Consider the following 23,224-nt stretch of genomic DNA (forward strand, 5'->3'; position numbering starts at 1 on the left):
TCTAGCCTATAAGCTTTTTTAAATATGTAGGATAATGTGATTATGTTTTAACTATGTTACCACTGAAAAGTGGCGCAGTACTTCTCATAAAATGCTATGATATTCATATTGGATTTGTAAATCAGCTTTTGTGAGTAAGCTGGTATGGGAGAGGTATTTAAGTTGGTGAAGTGTCTCAATTTGCACTGATTTTCTACGTAATTTGTTAAAGATGGAGAGAAATTAGAACATTTCTCTGTAAGACCAGATAAATAATATTTTATGAAGTTTAAATTTATTTTGATCAATTTTTCAACTTGTATTACATGTTAAGGGCTAAGCATATCATTAATCTGCCTTTACAATTTTTGAAGAATTACTTATTTTATAGTGAGATTCACATTGAGTATCATATATCAAGAATTCCTTTAACTTCCATGCTTCCAGTCCTTCTAAAAGGAGAGAGGTGAAGGTAAAAAAAACATGGGGAGGAGGCAGAAAAAGAGAAAGAAAAGAGTACTAAGTGTTACAGGGGTGGAATTGGGAATGAAAGCTGGAGAACAGTGAAACACTCCATTCCCTTCTCCATTGGTTAACCTTTCTTCTCTCTGCTAGGGAAACAGATGCAGAGAATGCTCTCTTTCCCTACAGTTTCATCTGCTATTCAAAGTGGCAGGTCCTACCTAATTCACTTGGTAAGCAGACCTAGGTTTTAGAAGTATATTCTTAGAATCCTTTATTAATGGCTTACTATTGTAAGTGCCAATGGGATGCAGGAATATAAGATATAATGGACATATAATGGACATAAAGTATTTAAAATAATGAACTTTTGGTGACCAAATGTTAAACTGTGTTTGTTGTTTTTTTCCACTGAATCAAATAATCATATATATATATATATGCATATATATATATATAAAATATATACATACGCGCATATGTACATATTCTGTAGACTTGCAGAAAGTCAGAATCGGGAGGTGTCTTAGAAAAATCATCTAGTCTAAGCTTCTCATTTTATAGATGAGGAAACTGAGGCCTAAGTAAAGTGCTTGGTATTGCAAACTTGGGATAGTACAGCTGAACCCCAAATCATAAATAATCAAAATTGTTTCTGGGTCTGCTTAATTTCTCTAACAGGTTATATAGTCTTTGTTTTCCTATTTGGTCTCTTTTCTTCTTTTCTCCTTCCCTACCCTGTCACTTCTTTTTAAGACTAGGGTTTAGAGAGATAGGGCAAAATTCTCCATGAGGAAACAAATATTCAAGCATGTACTTCCTCACCATGAGTAAAAATTTTGAATTTGGATTCAAACATTGTAATAGAGAAGCCAGAGTGGACTTGTAGGCTATCATCTTTCTAGCAGCTCAACATGTGCAGGAAGTTTTTTAGGCTGAGTCACAGAACCAAGATTTAAAAACTGACTGGGGTGCTCCATGGAGATGTTAACACCATTGCCATTTCAAATTTAGTATGCTTTTAACTTTTCAAAGTGCCTTTGAATTTACTAACATCCTGGGGATTAGCTGGGTATACTCCCCATCTGAAAGGTAAGAAAACTGAGGTTCAAGGAATTGGAGAAAGGGTAGTGTTACTTAGTCAGCAATAAATTCTGGATGACCCAGAATTGCCTCATTTAGAAGTATCAGACCAAGAGAATGGGATGGAAGTTAAGTCTGTTGTTTCTCCAAAGGTGCTGTCACCAAGGGAAGAAGGGCAACAACTAGGGAAAGGTAAAGAGTTCTGATGTGAAAATTTTGGGAAGGGAGAAAGATGATTTTCAATAAAAGGAGGGTTCTCCTCTTTCCGACATTGAATATTGCCTTAATTTTAAATATACTGCAGGGATTAGTGTTAGTGTGCCAAGAATGCTAAAAGCCAAAGAAAGAGAATGTAAGATATGCCACAGAATATATGAAGATCTGCCCATAGGCAGCATCTTCAGCATTCATCAGTTTAGTATTCAACATCTCAGTTCATAAGGATTTTCCTTGGTTCAGATGGTGCCCACTTCTAAATAGGGTTAAAACTCCTTGTATTTACTATCCAATACAATGCTTTCATAGGATTAGGGTGTCTGCAGAAAGTATAGAAATTGTGAGATAATTAATTTACAATGGAACCGCTTATAAATTCTCTTATTTCAGATCACATTAGTGCATAATTTTTTCTCATTCATGAATACCCTAAATACTGCATTTAAAATGAAACTGGTCAAGATCCTAGAATAATCTTGTACCCAATTCAGAGAATAATTTATCATAGATACATAATCAAAAAATATAATTTCATTATATTATCAGTTTACTTCATGTGGATAGGGTAGACTGCCAAAATAAAATTATCCAGGTAGGTAAGTCTTTGGTACTTTATTGTAGGTTGCACTGAAGGATGTGCTATTGGCAAATTCTTACATTAGAGGTATTACACCTTTGTTGGCTCAGCTCACTCTCATTGTAACCTTAAGTCTGTGGTGAAAATGTACAATGATACAAATTTTAAATGCTTTTTTCTATTTATGCAAAAGCCATCATGATGATGACTGCAATGTTATTTTTATTATGTATGGCTGCACAGTGCTGATAATTTGTACAAGAACTGGATCAGAAATGATTAGTGAGGATTATTAGGTTTTTATCGTGTAGATGTATGTGATTTACCTTTCAACTTGCATGTGACAGAATAAATTGTTAAAATCGACAGAATAAATTATCAAATTTTTCAAAACTTTCTGGGTTTAGGTATATTATATCTTGGTAGAGGTATAATGCACAAGATTTTTTTCATGAAGTTTGTGGTCAAAGATATGACACTTTACAAGACATGAATTTTAGAAATTTTCTTCTACAGTGAACTAAGAATTATTTACATGTTCAAGAAATATCAGTTACCTTTCCATGGGATAAAGACTGGACCAGTGATATATAGAGCACTTACAGATGAGGGGACATTCTACCAATAAAGGTCAGTTCCTTCTCTGTAACTCATCGTTAGAGTTGCCTAGAGCTAGAGCTTTGAAAGGTTAAGTGACTTGTCTGGAGTCACAGATTCAACAAATGTCAGAAGCAGGACCTCAACCTAGACCTTCCTGATTTCTGGGGACAGCTCTATATCTACTCTACCATGATGCCCCAACCCATCCTCTCTCCCTCCCTTTTCTTTCCCACCCCCCTCTCTCTTTGGAGAGAGGTAGAGGGGATACAGATAAATAAACAATATCATATATAATGATATACAGCTATGTCTTGGTACTGTTAGAAAGTTGAAGGGATGGCAAGCAGTTCACTGATATACTCAATAGGGGTATATCTTGTAATACCCAATTTTTCTAACATTGCAATTAAGGTAAAATATGTTTGGAAGAAGTCTTTTATGTTCAAATCATACTGATCACTTTTGATCTGTACCTGAGAAAGGGCTGTAACTCCTTCAAGTAGCTATGCAACATCTCTTTTCTGAATAAATGAATTGATGGTTACTGATAATGATATAATGATAATTTGGAGAACCTTAAATGACTATGTGACTACAAAAATGATATGAATAATATTTGGTCTACTGATTAGACCACAAGCATGAACTAGTTGAATGCTGAAGTTTCTTGCCAAAGATTCATTATGGATGAAAAGATGAGGTCAATTAAGCCCCCTTTCTAAATAAGAGATTGTTTTTTTTTAATTGTGCTCACTGTATGGATTTCTTATTTTTAAAAACATGTAAAATAAAATTTATTTATTAAAACAAATTTATTTTCCCCATGATTTTGGTCATGTTTAATCAATTCATAAATACACTCACAATAGGCTATTGTGTAAATGAATACCACTTAGTATATTTATTTAAGAAGGCTGATGATAGTTCACTCACCTTGGTTAATAGGGCTTTACTTTTAGAAATATAGTATCATAGTTCTTCCTAGATAGGAAAAAAAATGTCAATACAGCCTTACTGTGTTGGTCTGACATGAATTCGGATAAGCTTTATTTAGCTCCTTAATTTGTCTATTATCTCAGTTTAGACACACATGCCACTGTTCCAATCTGAAATGGCCATCATCTTCTCTACATCAAACATCCTTCCCCTTTTTGTAAACCTTGTTTGGACATATCTTTTCCAATAAGACTCTAATGTGCACTTCAGATCAAATAATGGTCAGGAAATACAGTAAGAAATGACTGTAATTCTTCCAACCCAGAATGGCACAAGAAGTCAGTTGGAAGCCCAAGGGCAATAGATAAGGGGCCCTACCAGCCAAGCCAGCATCAGCTTAGTGCAACTACATCAGCATCTGCTAGTGCCACTAGAGATGGGCCAAGGATAGTGTATCCCAGCAGGCTCTGTGTCTAGAGGCAGCATGAGCAGAATTCTCCCCCTATAAAACCTCAGGGTGGTCAGAAAGCCCCAGGATGGGAAGTTTGGGAACCAGAAAGATTCACTACAACCAGAGACCAGAACACCCCAGGCCCAGGGGCTCAGAGGCCTCTAACACTTTGTTCTCAGATGCCAGAGAGGGCCCTGAAGGTCCAATGCTCAGAACCTCAAAGATCAGAAGTTCTTAACCCTGGGAGGTGAAGGTTATTACTAGAATACAGATGACTGAGGACCAGACCAAAAAAGGCCAACCACTGCACACAAAAGCAAAGCACATTAGAGAATAGAGACCATAACTGGCATAGAGTCCTAATTAAGGAACTAAAAGCTGGAGAAATGAGAAAAAGAAAACATGAATCAGTATCAAAAATTATTGTAGATCTAGAGACCCCCTAAAATGAAAAAACAGGTAACTCTATAAGAGAGGCACCAAGGAAAAGAAATGGATTTTTCTACAAGGACTACATGAATACATAGAAGAAATGAAGGAAAACATAAAAAGTGAATTAAAATCTCTGGAGGAAAGAATTGAAAAGATATTAAATAGCTTGGAAGAGAATGTGGTAAACTTTATCCAAGAAATGGAAAGTAGAATAAACCAAAAAGAAACCAGTGACTCCTTGAGATGGCAAAAATTAAGAACAAAATCAAAAAGGTTTAAAAAACAGAATATAAGATATTTGATAATAAAAACATACTGACTTGGAAAATAGGTCCTGGGGAGATCTTTTCCTTTTTTTAAAAAAATTATTTATTTTTAGTTTTCAACATTCACTTTTATAAGATTTTGGGTTCTAAATTTTTCTGCCTCCCCTCTCCCTCCTCAAGATGGCACATAATCTGATATAGGCTATACCTGTACAATAATATTAAACATATTTCCACATTAGTCATATCGTAAAGAAGAATCAGAACCAAAGGGGAAAACTACAAGAAAGAAAAAATAAACCAAAAAAAAAACAAAGAGAGAAAATAGTGTGCTCTGATCTGTATTCAGATTCCATAGTTCTTTCTCTGGATGCAGCGGAGATAATTTTAGAATTATTAGACTTAATGAAAACCACATTTTTTTTTATAAAAGCCTAGACACTATACTTTATCATTTTTTTTAAGTACAGAGACTTAATTTTTTTTTAGTTCTGAATTCTCTCCCTCCTCACCCAATGAAAAAGCATGAAAAACAGAATCTATTACAAATATATGTAGTAATGCATAACAAAATTACACATTAGCCATGCCCCCTTCCTCTCTAAAAAAGCAAGAAAAAATGCATTCTGAGTTGATCTGTACTCTCTCTGGAGATGAACAGCATGAGTCCTTTGGAATTGTGGTAGGTCATTGTGTTGATCCGAATTACTAAGTCTTTCAAAGTTAGTTATCTTTATGATATTGCTGTTACTGTGGGCATTGGTGTTCTCCTGGTTCTGCTTACTTCATTTTGCATCAGTTCATTAAGGTTTTGAAATAATTTCCGTCATCATTTCTTACAGCACAGTAGTATTCATCATATTCATATACTATAACTTGTTCAGCCATTCCCCAGTGGGTATCCCTTAAGTTTCTGATTTTTTGCCATCACTATAAATATTTTTTGTATGTATGGGTCTTTTTCCTCTTTTTTTGCTCTTTTTGGGGTATAGCCTTAACAGTGGTACTGCTTAGGTCAAAGGATATGCACAGTTTAGTAGCCTTTTGGGCACAATTCCCACTTGCTTTCCAGAATGGTTAGACTGCTTCACAATTCTACCAATTGCATTAGTATACTTGTTTTTCCCATTTGTTATTTTCCTTTTTGTCATCTTAGCCAATATGCTGGGTATGTGGTGGTACCTCAGAGTTGTTTTAATCTGCATATCTCTATTAGTGATTTAGAGCATTGTTTCATATGGCAATTGATGGTTTTGATTTCTTCCTCTGAAAACTGCCTATTCTTATCCTTTGCCTATTTATCAATTGGGGAATGGTTCCTATTATTGTACATTTGACTCAGTTCCCTATACATTTTAGACATGAGATCTTTGTCAGAGAAACTTGCAGCAAATATTTTTCCCAATTTCTTTTCTTACAATTTTGGTTGCACTGGATTTTTTTTTTTGGCAAGAACATTTAAATTTTAGATACTCTAAATTATCCATTTTACCTCCTGTGAACCCATCTATTTTTTCTTTGGTCATCAATGCTTCCCCTATCCATAGATCTGACAGGAAATTTCTTCCCTGATACACTAACTTGCTTATGCTAACACCCTTTATTTCTAAATCATGCACTCATTTTTGAGCTTATGATAGTATATGGTATGAGATATTAGTCTATGTGAATTTCTGCTAGACTACTTCCCTGTTCTCCCAACAGTTTTTATCAAATAGTGAGTTCTTGTCTCCTGTAACTGGGATCTCTGGGTTTATGAAACACTATGTTATACTGTGTTCATTTTCTTCTGTATATTGTGTACCTAATCTGTTTCACTGATCAACCTCTCTATTTCTTACCTAGTACCCAACTGTTTTGACATTTACAGCTTTGCAATATAGTTGAGATCTGGTACTCTTAGGCTCCCTTTTCCTTACCATTTTTTTTCATGATTCCCTTGATATTCTTAACCTCTTGTTCCTTCATATGAATTTTGTTATTTTTTCCAGTTCTATAAAGTAATTCTTTGATAGTTTGATTATTATGGCACTGAATAAATTAATTTCAAAATTGTGTTCATATTGTTCCTGTGTATGTCTTGGCAGGTAGACTCCCAAGTATTTTATAATGTCTGTTGTTATTTTAAATAGAATTTCTCTTTCTATCTTCCTGTAGGATTTTGTTGGTAACATACAGAAATGCTAATGATTTGTGTGGCTTTGTTTTATATCCTGAAACTTTGCTGAAATTGTTAACTGTTTTGACTACTTTTTTACATCACTCTCTAGGTTTCTCTAGGTAAACCATCATATATATAAAAAGCGATAGTTTTGTTTCATCGTTGCCTATGTTTATTTATTCAGTTCTGGATGTTATACTTTAAAGAATTATATATGAAAATTGCCCAGATCTGTTACAACCAGGGGACAAAATAAAGACAGAACCTACTAATCATCTCCTGAAAGACACCCCAAAAGTAAAAGTCTCAGGAATGTCACAGTCAAAATCCAAAAGCTCTCAGGTCAGAGAACAATTACTAAAAGCTTCCATAAACAAACAGTTCAAGTAATGAGGCACTAATAATCAGGATCACATAAAACCTGGCAGCTTTTACTACAAATAGGAAAGATCTTGGAATACAACGTTCCAAAAGGCAAATAATCTAGCTTTACAAACAAGAATAAATTACCCTGTAAATCTGAGTATAATCCTACAAATAAAAAAAAAAAGTTGACCTGCAATGGAAGAGAAGACTCTCAAGTATTTCTGATAAAAAAGACCAGAGCTGAGTAAGCTGATTAAGAACTTTGAAATACTAAGAGTCCAAAGAAACCTGGAAAGGTAAATTCATTTGGAAGGAGCTGAATGACGTTACTAATGTGGAAAGAAGAAACAAGTGTCCCTTTATACTTAATCTTTTTAAAGGGTATGAAGGAGAAAAACAGTAATAAAGATGGGTAGGGGGTAGGGCACAACATGGATTGGCTTTGAGGGTTTGAAGAAAGGAAAGAGAGAGTAAAAGGAGGAATATTACTAATGGAGAAAGGAGGAAGAAGGGCATGAAACTACTATTATTACTGGGGAATATGAAAAGAATATGCAAACATGGAAGAAGAGGTGAAGAGGCCCCAGCATGAGATGAACTTCTTATCTCAAATGAACAAAAGAGGGTCGAACACATATTGTGTACATGCAAACCGTTTGATACAGAAATAATAGGACTGGGGCAGGGAGGTGGGGTTGGGGGGTTGCAAAAAGAAAGATAACAGGAACAGTCCTAAGCAAAACAAAATTCTTGAGACTGATGGGAGTATGGTATGTGTATCAGCAAGGCAATAATCACAATATAGATGATAATTGTAAATATGCCTATGTAGTTCTGTATCTCAAAATATAAGAGACTCTCCATATAGAAGGCAGAAGTATACCATTTATTCAGACACCAGAGAACCAAATTCCAAAACCAGTAAGTCCAACCCATCCAAGCAAATTCCAGAACCAGTAAGGCTACTTTAAAATAACAGCAAAGAACCTAAAACACAACATCACAGCAGGGAGCAAAGCTATCCTATACCCTTCCCGTCCCCTCTTGGTGCCTTGCTACCAACAAACACTCATAGCACAGCTAGCACATGTCTGCTCTCTCCCTCAGCTCTAACTGCTCTGAGCATTTCCTGCTCTACCCTTTCCTGTTCCTCTTGTTCAGCAAGCTCCTCCTACTACATGTGATTTAGGCTTCCTGTGACATAAGCATGTCACATGGGCCTATTAATGGATGGGAAAGATCTTCAAATTTACATTATCATTACAGTATGGGAGGAGGAAGGAAAGTAAAGAACTAGACTCTAAGGGGGTGCTTTAAGACAGTCTTTTAGACAGTTGCGGAATGGCTAAACAAACTATAATATATGAATATAATGAAATATGGTGCCCTGAGAAATTGTGAAAGACATGATTTCAGAATCCTGTGAGAAATACTAGGAGACAGTTTATATAAGGGTAACAACATCGTAAAGAAAACCACTTTGAAAGACTTAAGTCTGATAAAAGCAATGATCAACCAAAGGGTCTATGAAGAAACTTTATTTTCTACTTCAGGACAGGGGTGATGACCAAACACAGGGATATACACACACACACGCACACACATACATATATATGTATGTATGTATATGTATATGTGTGTGTGTGTGTGTATATATTTGGCTGGGGTACTGAGTTAATTTATTTTGCTTGCCTGTGTTTATTTGTTACAAAGGTTTTTTTCTTCTTTCTGTTTTTCAAAGGGGGAGAGAAGTGAGAAAGCTGGGGGACAATAAACCAATAGTGATTTCAAAATAAGAAGGTCATTGAAACATTTTTAAGCTTGAACAGAAGGAAGCTCAGAAGAAATCATGGAAAAGCAGTTTCTTTTCAGAAAAGTTCTTTCTGAAAGTTCTATGTAGAATTTATTATATATTTTGTTTTAAAAAGGAAGCTGTATGAAATAGAGATTCATGGTTTTATATAGAATCCCCTTTTTGTGTTCTGTTGTGTGTATATGGAATTTTCTTTCTTTCTGTAAAACAAAAAACCATGCTCACATTCAGCCCTTTCAGAGTATGTCATTTTTGAGTCTGGAAATACCTTTAAGAGAGCTGGGGAGTAACTTTGTCAACCTGGTGCCTTCTGTGTGAAGGATGAATTGGAAAGAAGAGAGGCTAGAAGTAGGAGACCAGTTAGGTTTGTGTGGGATACAAGATTGTGAAAGCTTCCCTATGAATCAATCAGACAAGGTAATACTCAAATAGTACAAATTTAGTTAGGATGTAGACCTCACTAGGCCTAAGTTTCATTTTCCTGTAAATCATATGATTTCGGGGAAATCAGGTGGTCTCCCCCTCTCCCCCTCCCCTAGCCTACTCACAAACCATCATCTTAACATTGAAATTTCCCTATAAGGTAATTCTGTAGTTTCTATGCTAGTGTTAGGTAAACTTATTCTGGGATAGATTGTGAGGCCACCTGCCCCAGCAAATAGGGACAGGGGTCCAGCCTCTGGGGGTGGGATTTCTTAGAAATGTTTGTACAAGGTTATATATCCTCTTGCCTGCCTTCTCCCCCTTGCCTCTCTTCACTACCATCTCCGCCCTGGTAGTGGGAGATGCCCAACTCTCGCGAGACTTGATCGAATAAAGCTTCTGTTTTGTTTCTACCTTTGGAAAACCGAGACACCTCTGTTTTTTTTTTTATTTTGAGCCAGTGGTCTGTCCCACACAGGCTTATTGGAAGCTACCAAAGTAGTCCAAGTGAGACATGAACCAAGACACTGTCTATGTGATTGTGTAAGAGATACACTTGACACTGAAATGCAGGTATCAAGGGCAATTTATTATTATTGAGGAATTCAAAGGAACTGGTAAACGTTCCTGGCCAGGAAGAGGGAGTGGAGAGTACAGGAGTGAGACCAACTTTTTTCTGTTAGACTGACATAGATTGATGCACCAACAGCTCAGTACCTCCCTTCAGAGAACAGATTGGTCTGCTCCCTTCTAGGTCACAATCTTCCCTATGTTCCCCTCTCCTCATCATATGTCCCATGTTCAAAAATGGTGGAAAACTCCTCCCTGTGGGTGTGTGAGGTAATATTCAATTAGTCAATTAAGCATGTGTGGTAGCCATTTGACCCAGTTTTCTCTTCAACCCTGACCATCATCTGGCCAGCTTAGACCCGTTTTGCCTATATCCTGAAACTGAGGTTTCTGCAAAACCACAAACTCTATTCCCATTGGCTGAGGGCTCTCATCCTGGTTAATCTTTACTCCTTCTTTGTTCAAGCTGACACTTAATTAATTATTCGGTGGAACTTAACTAACTCTTCTGTGGTAACCTAACTTTCCCTAACTTTACTCAATTAACTCTTCCATGGAAACCTAACTTTAACCCAACTCTCACAATTGGATGATGAGTCAGATGTGACAGGTGTTGTGGAAGTAGACTTTACAAGACTTGGCAACTCATTGGATGTTGGAGGAAGGAGTGAGAGAGAGGGAAGAGTTAAGGATTACTCTGAGGTTGTGAGCCTTGGTGATGCCCTCAAAAGAAACAGGGAAGATTGGAGGAGGGTTGAACTTAGGGGAAATGTGGAGCTTGAGATGCTAATAGGACATCCAAGTGGACATGTAGGTCTAGAATTCAGGAGAAAGACTAGGGCAGAATACACGCATCTACACTAGGGGACAAAAAACTGTGTACTTGTGGCCTCTGCTTTTCATTTCCCACTCACTTCTTAGCTTCTTTCAGTATGACAACTGCTCTTTCCTACTGACTTCAATAACCTTTTCTTTAATAACCAATAACCTGACCATACCAGGTTGCTTTCCTGGACTTTATCTTGGTCTCCAGAAACTCATCATCCTGAAAGATCACATCAATTCTGAAACCTAAATCTCCTCAGTACCACCTGCCCCTCGGCCCCCACATACCCTCTAAATGGTGAGGGTAGAGGGCAGATATTCAAAGGCTCTTCTCAGAGTCTCTATTTGAGGGTGGGGAACCCATGGCAGCCATCTTATCATTTCCTTCTCCTCCTCCTTCAGCTTCTTTTTATGCGTAGTCTTCCCTTAATAGATAATGAGCCCCTTGAGGGCAGGGACTGTCTTTTGCCTTTCTTTGTATCTTCAGCACTTAGCTCAGCCTACATAGCAGGCACTTAATAAATGTTTTATGTTTATTGACTGACTTTCTTCTTAACTCTCTGTAGATTGGTTTCTGACCTTATCACTTCAAGTCGAAACTGCTCTCTGAAGTTACCAATGATTTCTTAATTGCCAAATCAAATGGCCTTTTCTCAGTCCTCCTCCTTTAATACTCTTTTGTCCCTAGGTTTTTGTGGCACTACTCCTGGCTCTCCTCCTATCTCAATCTTCTCCATCTCCTTTAGTGGATGATCTTTATCCAGGTCACTCTGGCTATTCATGAGTGTCCCCCATGGCTGTGTCCTGGGCCATCTTCTCTTCTCCCTCTACACTACTTGGTGATCTCATTAGCTCCTGTGGATTTAATTACCATCTCTATGCTGATGATTCTCAAATCTGCTTATGCAGCTCCAGCCTCTCTGCCTATCTCCAGACTCTCATCTCCAACTGCCTATTGGACATCTCTAACTGGATGTGCAGCAGACATCTTAAACTCAACATGTCCAAAATAGAACTCATCGTCTTTGCCCCTAAACCCTTCCCTCTTCTTAACTTCCTTATTACTTTCTATACTACCATCCTCCACTCCAGTCACCCAGGCTTGAAACCTGGGTATCACCTCAACTCTTCACTCTCACCTCTCATATCCAATCTATTGCTAAGGCTTGCTGATTTTACCTTCATAAAATGTCTCCCATATACCCTCTTCTTTCCTCTGACGCTGCCACTACCTTGGTGAAGACTGTCATCTCTTTACACCTACATTATTGCAATAGCCTGCTGGTGGGGCTGTCTCCACTCCAGTTTCTCCTCCACTCAGCTGTCAAAGTGAATTTCTTAAAATGCAAGTCTGATCATATCACCTCTGTATTTAATAAACTCCAGTGACTCCATATCACTTTAAAGATAAATATATAAAATCCTCTGGCATTCAAAGTTCTTTATATCATGCTCTCCCCCCTCCAGTCTGTCTGGGCTCTGCCCCAGGCCTTTACATATATATATACACACACACATACATATACATGTACATATGTATATTATATATGTATGTGCATATATGTACATATGTATGTATATGTGCATATGTATATGTATGTGTATATATGTGTGTATATGTATATATACACACATATACACACATATATGTATATATAATTATATATTATACCTAAGTATATATTATCTATATATCATATATTTTAATATATATTACATATCTATCTGAGGCAGTGGGGAGAGCTGGGGCAAGTTGGCAGGAAGATTGTGGGGTCATGGTGGCCAGAAGAGAGATATATACATATATGATATGTGTGTGTGTGTATGTATGAAGGCCCAGGACAGAGCCTATATACGTACGTGTGTGTGTGTGTGTGTGTGTGTGTGTATATATACATATATATATATATACATATATATACATATATATATACACACACACACATACACAGAGAGAGAAAAAAAGTTATTCCTATACAGTCTTCTCCCTTTCCTGCCATACTTTGTGATCCAGTGACACTGGGTCCAACAAGATAGCCATCTCTAGGCTCTAGGCATTTTCTCTGGCTTCCCCCAATTGCAACAACCCGGCTTGCAGCTGCTGTGGGGGTGAAAAACCAACACAAGCCCAACAACAAGAACACTGCAAGCACAGGTTCTTTTTATCTGCTTTACTAAGGGAGGTAGCAATAAAGGGGTTAACAATCTCAGTTTAATGGAACATACAAATATCATTCACTTAGTTCAGGGGAAAAAAGCCAGCACCCTGAACTTCAGAGCAAATACAAACAAATTTCACAAATCAACTGACAGACCTTGCCTAATTCAAATCTCAATGCATAGTTAACAGGGTTTAACAAAGTCCCAGCATCTGGGTTTACAAGCTGGAGGGCTCTTAACTACAGCTGCCCAGAGTCTCCACGTCAACAGGCCTCCAAGAGTGAGAGCCCCAAGCAAATAGCTCTGTTCTCTCTTTTTATGCACTCTTAGCCGGCATCAAACGTCATCTGAGCCAGCAGAACTCAGGCTCTGGTCTTAGCAACTGCCCTTAGGACCCTGAGGGCTTCACGTCCACACAGGCTTAAGCACCTAGTAGATAGCGGTTTGGGTCTGGGGCTTTGCACCTGGTAAGGCTCAATCAAAGACACTTAATTAATCTATCATTCTAAAACAATAGAAAAGTCCCAACTAAATTGATATTACACCCCGCCCCCCCCATACCTAGAATGCTCTTCCAGAAGGAAATGGAATCTCCCCTTCCTGGCTTCCGTCAGGTCCCAACCCCTCTTAATGCTAGCGCCTTCCCACTTCTGAGGGTCTCCGATTTGTCCTGTGTATTATCATGTCTGTCCTGGTTTTTTGCATGTTGTCCTCCATTAGACTGGGGGCTCCTGGAGGGCAGGGACTGTCTTTTGCTTTTCTGGGTATTTCTGCCGCGCTTAGCACCCTGCCTGGCACTCAGGAACCGATTAGAGTTCGATATTTTGACCAACTGTTAATTGGCTGGGAGGGAGGATGGATGTGGGGACAGATACCTGAGGTGAGGTGAGAGGGAGATCGCAGCATAGCCTCACACGGCTCAGTAAAATAGGCAGACAAGGTCACCCTCCTGGGGCGAGTCATTTGGGGGCGTTTGGCATTCCAGGTCGCAAGTACCCGAGGAAGTTGGTTCCTGTTTTCATTCCCGGAGGGATAAAGTTTTCCCCTCAGCCGTCAGTTTCCATGGAAACGAGCCCCACTTCCGGCCTCGAGCGAACGCTTCCTCCCCCGACGCCACACCCTCTGCCCCGCCCCGGAGCACGCGAGGGACGCCGCGGACGCTGATTGGTTCGTTTGAAATGCGCCGTGGCGCGCGCCCGCCCGGTCGTCTTTTCCTCGCCCGGCTAGGGGGAAGTGAGCGACCGTTCGGATTGTGTGTCAGGGAGCTCTCGGGGACCCGAGCGCGGCGACCGCGACCCCGCAGCCTTCCCGCCAGTTCTCCCCGAGCTCTTCCCGCCGCCTGCCGCCGATAGAGCACTCACTCTTCGGCCATGAAGCCAGCGTGAGTGTCCGGGTCGGGGTAGCGGGACTCGGCAGCTTGGGCTGTGGATAGGAGTATGGGAGGAGGGGGGAGTGGCGACAAGGCCCGGGACCCGGGGGCCCGAGTGGGACCCCGGGGCGAGATAGGGCTAGCTAGCCTGGCCCCCTCTTCTTGTCCCGGAACGGCGATCCCCACGAGCGCCACCGCCCAGGCTCCCGCCTGGGTCACAGCCCGGAAAAAGCAAGGGGAATCCTTGGGGTGCGCAAGGCGTTCCCCTTCCCCCCGGTCATCTACCGACCAGACCTGGCGTTTTCCCTGCTTCCGAAGCCCTTCCCCATGCCTTGCCCCGCCCCTTCTCACAGCCCCCAAACTTTCCTCGGGGAAGCCTACCTGAGAGATAATGAACATCAGCTGCCCTGCCTCGCACCCACCCCCAGCTCCTCCCTCCCGATCTTGTTCTGTGCCCTTCTGAGAAGGGGAGGCCGGGGTACCTCCCGCGCGGACCTGCTTCTTACCATTTAAAATTTCATTTTTATTCACATCTTTTGTTTTTACCTCACTTGAATTTACCCGTCCCCTATGAGTCATCTGTCCTTAAAAAAAATGGGGGAAGGAAGCAGTTAAGCAAAACCAACCAAATCCATCACCTTTTTCTAATGGCATATTGCAATATGCTGTGTTCACTAAGGCTTTTGGGACACCCTGTTATTTCACACTGCCAGTTCCGCTCTATCACTCTTTCCACGCTTTTCTCCTCCCCCCCCCCCCCCCCCCCCCCGCCCCAGGCAAAGAGACTCTCTACTCTTTTTTAAATTTAGAAGTCCTTGGGGGGAGGGTGTTGTATGTAAGTCTTGTTTTATTCTGGTCTTAAAAACGATAATCTCTTGCTTAGAGGTGTGGGGTGGTACAATGAAGGAAGAACTGGACGTGGGTTTTAAGATCTGCCTCTGCCACATACTGTATAACCTCGGACGAGGCACTTAGCCTCTATACACCTTACGTTTCCCAATCTATAAGACGGGGTAACAGCTACCACTCCTGCTTCACAGTGTCGCTCTGAGAAAAGCTTTTAAAATGCTAGATGCCGGCTGATATTGAGTTAGGTGATGTACTGTCATTTAATTGTCTGGGAATCAGAGTAGTCGAGTCTAGAGAAGCTCATTTGTAGGGTGATTATTATTATATTTTAACTGGAGCAACTCTGGAAACTCTTTACTAAGGGGTAGAATGTTTGTGATCTGCATCTGTGGAATTAGCCCCCACACCATTAAAATCACAGATTCTTGGAGATAGGAAGGTCAAGTCCTACCTCTGACACTTAATGAGCTGTGTGACCACGTCCTTTAACGGGAGGGAATGTGGCAGGCACTGTGCTAAACACGGCAAATATTATCTCTGCGTGTCTCTATGTAGAAATATAGCTCTATGTGTAACTCTATAACTAACTATAATTTAGATATGAGCTGCTAATGAAGGAGAGTGGCTAGTTTCCTCATTAGTAGATTCCTATTGATGAACTCACAGTTCCAGACCAAGTAATAGAAACCATAGACATAGTGAAATAAATTGCAGTGGAAGTAAAAAAGAGAACCTTGGGATGGGAGTAAAAAAGAAAACCTAAGTCACCAAGTAAGAAATCTATAGTTTAGGGTCATAGTTATTTGAATAGGAAGCATAACTTTTTGTGGGGAGGAAATACGGTATTTGGTCTGAGCATTTTTTCAACCATTAATCCCCTTCTGTTTTATCTATTCCCATGAGGCTTCTCCATACCACTGCACTGAAACTGCACACCATTGTCTAATTATTTGCAGAATTCAGTGTTTTAAAAAGTCATTCTTCCTCACTGACCTCTCTGCAACTTTTGACTATTAACCAGATGCTCCTTTGGTAACTATTTCTTGTTGGTTTCTCATATTCATCCATGACTCTTCACTACGGAAATTCTTAAGGGTCTGTCCTTGGCTCCTTTCAATCAAAAAAAATTTATTAAGAACCTACCATTCCCATACATTGGAGATACTGGTACAAAGAATGAAACTATTCTTACTCACAGGGTGCTTATAGTCTCAAGGTGAAACAAGTATAGAATCAAGATGGAGAATACATACAAATTTGTTAAATATAAGGTGGTCTGGAAAAGAGGATGCTAGCAGTTGGAATCAAGAAAGGAGGGGGATTCTGCGAGGCGGAGACGATGACTTGAGGACACTCCATATGTGAGGGACAATTACAAAGGCACAAAGATGGAATAGGAATTGTCATTTGAGGAACAGAGAGAAGGCCAGTTTAGTTGGATCCTGGAGTTCAGGAGAGGAAATAAAATCTATTGAGACTGGAAAGATGGATTGGGACCAGGTTTCTATATAGGGGCTTTAAAATTTACGTGTGATCCTAAAAGAAATTGATTAGTGGTTGTCCTTCATGCTCAGAAAGGATCAAAATGACATCACTATATCTGGGTCGAGGTACAATATATCTGACAGTGGTTCATCAGACCAGTAGGAGCTCGGAAGACTCTACCACAGATGAGGCACAAATAGTCCATGTGAACACTGCACATCTCAGGTTTCTTTTGAGCTATTCCAATTCTGCTTTGCTCATGGAGCACAGTATCTTCTTTGATGCAAGCATGCCATGCTAGGCAGTTCTATGCCAGTATCTCCCATGTCTCATAATAGATTCCATTGTTCTTCGAAGAGACCTTGAAAGTGTCTTTGTATCATTTCTTCTGACCTCTATGTGAGGACTTGCCTTGTGTGAGTACTCCAAAATATAGTCTTTTAGGCAAACATACCTTTGACATTTGAACAGTGTGACCAGTCCATTGGAGTTGTATTCTGTGCAGTAGAGTTTGAATGCTTGGCAATACAGCCTGAGAAAGGACCTCATTGTCTGGTACTTTATTTTGCCAGAGTGGTCGTCAGAATCTTCTTAAAACAGTTCAAATGGAAGTGATTCAGTTTCCTGGAAGAAATAGGGAGCCACTGGAGTTGGAGTAAGAAAATGATAATTTTGTCAGTAGTTTGCAGGGTAGGCTGGAATGGAGAGAGATTTAAGGCAGGAAAAACAGTAAGGTGGCCTTTAAAGTAATGTAGGCAAGGGAAAGTGAGGGCCTGAACTAAGCTTGTGTAGCTATGTAAGTAGACAGAAGTGGTCAGATACCAAGAGTTAAGGAGGTGAGAATGGCTAGATTTGGTAACTGTTGAATATGTGGGGTGAGGGAAAGTAAAGAATCCAGAATAATGTCATCTACCCAGTTTCCCATATTTGGAATCTTGTTTTTTACTTTTCACATCTAATCCACTACCTCTACCTTTTTAAAAATCTCTTATGTCTTTATTCCTACTGCCCCCACTCTTACCCTACTACTCTGGCAGCTACATGGTACAGTGGATAATTGCATGCTGGGCCTAGAGTCAGGAAAATTCATCTTCCTGAATTCAGATCTGCCTCAGACACTTACTAGCCATGTAACTTTGGCCAAGTCGCTCAACCCTGTTTGTCTCAGTTTCTTCATCTGTAAAATGAGCTGGAGAAGGAAATGGCAAAGCACTCCAGTGTCTTTGCCAAGAAAACCCCAAATGAGGTCCTGAAGAGTCAGACAAACACAACTGAAAAATGACTGAACAACAAAATCCTGCCATTTACCGAGACTATTGCAGGAGCCTTTTTAAAAAAAAAATTATTTAATTTATTTAATATATTTAGTTTTCAGCATTGATTTTCACAAGAGTTTGAATTACGAATTTTCTCCCCATTTCTACCCTCCCCCCCACTCCAAGATGGCGTATATTCTGGTTGCCCCATTCCCCAGTCAGCCCTCCCTTCTGTCACCCCACTCTCATCCCCTTTTCCCTTCCTTTCTTGTAGGGCAAGATAAATTTCTACGTCCCATTGCCTGTGTATCTTATTTCCTAGTTGCATGCAAAAACTTTTTTTTGTTGTTGTTTTTGAACATCTGTTTTTAAAACTTTGAGTTCCAAATTCTCTCCTCTCTTTCCTTCCCACCCACCCTCCCTAAGAAGGCAAGCAATTCAACATAGGCCACATGCGTATCATTATGTGTACCCTTCCACAATACTCATGTTGTGAAAGACTAACTATATTTTGCTCCTTCTTAACCTATCCCCCTTTATTGAATTTTCTCCCTTAACCCTGTCCCTTTTTGAAAGGGTTTGTTTTTGATTACCTCTACCCCCCCTATCTGCCCTCCCTTCTATCATCCCCCCTTTTTTATCTTCTTCCTCCTTCTTTCCTGTGGGGTAAGATACCCAATTGAATGTGTATGGTATTCCCTCCTCAAGTCAAATCCTGTGAGAGCAAGATTCACTCATTCCCCCTCACCTGCCTTCTTTCTCTTCCTACAGAACTGCTTTTTCTTGCCACTTTTATGCGAGTTAATTTACCCCATTCTCTCTCTCCCTTTCTCCTTCTCTCAATATATTCCTCTCTCATCCCTTAATTTGATTTTATTTTTTAGATATCATCCCTTCATATTCAACTCACCCTGTGCCCTCTGTAATACGTATATATATATTATATATACATATACATATATATATACATACACACACATATACATATATATACACACACATATACATGCATATTCCCTTCATCTACCCTAATACTGAGGTCTCATGAATCATACACATCATCTTTCCATGTAGGAATGTAAACAAAACAGTTCAACTTTAGTAAGTCCCTTGTGATTTCATTTTATTGTTTACCTTTTCATGCTTCTCTTGATTCTTGTGTTTGAAAGTCACATTTTCTATTCAGTTCTGGTCTTTTCACTGAGAAAGCTTGAAAGTCCTCTATTTTATTGAAAATACATATTTTGCCTTGGAGTATGGTACTCAGTTTTGCTGGGTAGGTGATTCTTGGTTTTAATCCTAGCTCCATTGACCTCCGGAATATCGTATTCCAAGCCCTTTGATCTCTTAATGTAGAAGCTGCTAGATCTTGTGTTATCCTGTTTTCACAATACATTGTTTCTTTCTGGCTGCTTGCAGTATTTTCTCCTTGATCTGGGAGCTCTGGAATTTGGCGACAATAATCCTAGGAGTTTTCTTTTTGGGATCTATTTGAGGAGGCGATCTGTGGATTCTTTCAATTTCTATTTTACATTCTGGCTCTAAAATATCAGGGCAGTTCTGCTTGATAATTTCTTGAAAGATGATATCTAGGCTCTTTTTTTGATCATGGCTTTCAGGTAGTCCAATAATTTTTAAATTATCTTTCCTGGATCTATTTTCCAGGTCACTGGTTTTTCCAATGAGATATTTCACATTGTCTTCCACTTTTTCATTCCTTTAGTTCTGTTTTATAATATCTTGATTTCTCCTAAAGTCACTAGCTTCCACTTGCTCCAATCTAATTTTTAAGGTAGTATTTTCTTCAGTGGTCTTTTGGGCCTCCTTTTCCATTTGGCTAATTCTGCCTTTCAAGGCATTCTTCTCCTCATTGGCTTTTTGGGTCTCTTTTGCCATTTGAGTTAGTCTATTTTTTAAGGTGTTATTTTATTCAGTATTTTTTTCGGTATTTTTTTGGGTCCCCTTTAGCACGTCATTGACTTGTTTTTCATGGTTTTCTCGCATCACTCTCATTTGTCTTCCCAATTTTTCCTCTATTTCTCTGACTTGCTTTTCCAAATCCTTTTTGAGCTCTCCCATGGCCTGAGACCAGTTCATGTTTTTCTTGGAGGTTTTTGATGTAGGCCCTTTGACTTTGTTGACTTCTTCTGGCTGTATGTTTTGGTCTTCTTTGTCACCAAAGAAAGATTCCAAAGTCTGAGTCTGAATCTGAGTCCATTTTCGCTGCCTGGCCATGTTCCCAGCCAACTTACTTGACCCTTGAGTTTTTCGCCAGGGTATGACTGCTTGTAAAGTAAGAGAGTACTTTGTTCCAAGCTTGAGGGGATGTGCTGTTGTTTTCAGAGCTATTTCTGTATAGCCAGCTCTGCCACACCAGCACTCCTCCTTCCCCAAGAACCACCAACCTGGACCTGACTCAGATCTTAAGCAGGCTCTGCACTCCTGCTCTTATCTGCCACTTAATTCCTCCCACCAGGTAGGTCTGGGGCCTGAAGCAACTGCAGCTGTAGTTCTGTAGCTGCTGCACCTCTGCTACCCCTGGGGTGGTGGCCAAACCGCAAACTCCTTCCACTCCTGCAGTTTTTCCCACTAACCTTTTCTGTTATCTTTGGTGTTTGTGGGTTGAGAAATCTGGTAACTGCCACAGCTCACTGATTCAGGCCTGTACTGCCCGGCTCCTGGTCTGTTTGGTCCTGCTACCACCCATGCTGGGCTCGGCTCCCAGCTCTGTGCGGTAGACCTTATCCAGTGACCATCCAGGCTGTCCTGGTCTAGAGCCCTGCTTCTCTCTGCTATTTTGTGGATTCTGCAGTTCTAGAATTTGTTCAGAGCCATTTTTTATAGGTTTTTGGAGAGACCTGGTGGGGAGCTCACACAAGTCCCTGCTTTCCTGATGCCATCTTGGCTCCGCGCCCCCCCCCCCCCCAGGAGCCTTCTTAAAGGTATTTCTGCCTCCGCTTTCCTTCCTCCAACCCAACCATTGTGTCATAGCCAGAATAACTTTTCCAACAACTTTTACTTGTTCCTTGGTAAATAACTATGTTTCCTTTCCTTGGCATTCAAGGGCTGCCACAGTCCAGTGCCACCTTACTTTTTTAGACTTGTCCCATATTGCTTCTCTCTGTGTGCTCAGTTCTAGGCTTCCTGGGTACTGTCTGCCTTCTCCTGCTGTATTCGTACTATTCCCTACTCCAGAAATGACCTCCCCCCCTCCTTTCTCGTGGGATTTCTATCCATCTTTTAAAAAACCAACTCTGATGTCAGTTCCTCCATGAACATCTTTGAAAATTGCTCTTCCCTCCTGCTTTAGTAATAGTTAACATATATTCCATTAATTAAGCACCTACTATGTGCTAGGCATTGTGCTAAGCACTGGGAATACAAATAAGAAAAAGAAAGACAGTTCCTACCCTTGAGGAGCTTACAATCTAACGAAGAAGACCACACAGAAAAGGAAGCTGAAAAGTATGTATGGGTGGGTGGGCTGACAAGGGGCTGATAGATACACCAGGAGGTATTATACTTCTTTTTTCTTTTTTCAAAAAAGTTTTATTCATTTTGAACTTGAAAAAAAAAACATTTCCAAGTACACAGCACAACATAATGAGAGGATTCAATATAAAACCATACATTTCCATTTTATACTGTTTACTCTTGTTGAAAAAAAAACTATGTAATAAATACTTAGAGCCGAGTTGAAACCCAGCAGAGTCACTGGTAAGTTCTGAGCCTTCTCTAAAGCTCCAGTCAGAGGAGAGGGGGAACTGAGGGGATTAAAAAGGTACTGAGTATCAGAAACTCAATTAGTCTACAAGATGGGGAGATTTCAGGAGATTAGGTTATCCTGAGAGAGGCAAGAGGTTCCATAGAGTTGAAACTATACAGAGCTGCTGATGTCTTGACAATCATAGTGCCTTGTTAATACTCCATTATGTATGGATTAAAGAATGAAAGTTTATTATTGGTGTATATTCTTTTTTTATTATTAATAATGGAGAATTGTATAAAAATAGGAAAATTAAAGGGAAGAATTTGTTTTTTGTATGCTAACTTTGCACTAAGATTTTGGTTTCTTCTTTGACCAGGAAAAGTAAAACTCCTAGGAAGCCACTTCCAAAGAAAGGAACCCAATCAAGTCTCAAAGATCCAGTTGGGGTAAGGTAGCCATGTCTAATTTCTTTTAGGTCTGCTCTTTTATGCTGTATTTTACTACTTAAGAGATTAAGCAAAAAAAAAGGGGGGGGGGAACAAATTAAGAGAAATAGTAGTTTCTGTGGCCAACCTATTGGTAATGAGCCTTAGCTGGTCTGGCTCTTAGGTAGCAAGTATGGTTTGTCTCTGGGTACTCTGAACCCTCAAGTTTTGTAGAACATGCCAGAGCTTGTGTTCTGTTGGTGTGGCCTTTTAGAGCCCAGGGTTTTAACCATGCCATGATCATGTAGTGTAGTGAAAAGGGCACTGTTTTTAGAGTCAGGGAAGATCTGGGTTTGAATCCTCCTCAGTAACTTAGTAGAAGTGTAACTGTGAGCAAATTGTTTTTATTCTGTGTCTGAAATTTCCCTATCTGTAAAATGAGAGTACTGTTTCCTGTAGTACCTGTGTCACTGAGTGGTTATGATCAAATGGAATTATGTAAATAAATGCATTAGATGGACACCTCACTTAGTCTATTTGTGGACAAGGAAAAAGAATGGATTGGAGAGGATATAAGAATTGACTGTACTAAGTCTTATTAATTAAGCCCTATTTCCAACTGTCTGTATTCGTTATAAAGTTTGTAAGTTTATGTTTTTCAATTCAAAATAGCTCTTCATTTTAAAGATATTCTTTATCTTGGGCTCAGAAATCTACCAATATTACAGAGTGAGAGGAAATTCTTTGTATTTCAGAATCTGCCTCACCCCTTTTCAGAGGAGTGCAGTACAATGATTAATTTAAAAGTTTT

General features: G+C 39.7%; 1 protein-coding gene across 4 annotated transcripts in view; it reads left to right on the forward strand.

Annotated features, from left to right (window-relative positions):
• Positions 1 to 14,488: 14,488 nt before the first annotated feature.
• The window catches only part of KIF23 (kinesin family member 23), a 35,309-nt gene continuing 26,573 nt past the window's right edge, over positions 14,489 to 23,224 (forward strand). For 2 of the 4 annotated variants that reach the window (XM_036736998.1, XM_036737000.1), the window contains exons 1-2: positions 14,527 to 14,701; positions 22,365 to 22,434. In XM_036736998.1, the coding sequence (XP_036592893.1) occupies positions 14,691 to 14,701; positions 22,365 to 22,434 (81 nt within the window). In that variant the 5' untranslated portion in view covers positions 14,527 to 14,690. Of the gene's footprint in view, positions 14,702 to 22,364; positions 22,435 to 23,224 lie in introns of all 4 variants that reach the window. The other 2 variants (XM_036736999.1, XM_036737001.1) reach the window with 2 other exon arrangements.

This window comes from Trichosurus vulpecula, chromosome 8 (assembly GCF_011100635.1).
Source record: "Trichosurus vulpecula isolate mTriVul1 chromosome 8, mTriVul1.pri, whole genome shotgun sequence".
NCBI classification, from domain to species: domain Eukaryota; kingdom Metazoa; phylum Chordata; class Mammalia; order Diprotodontia; family Phalangeridae; genus Trichosurus; species Trichosurus vulpecula.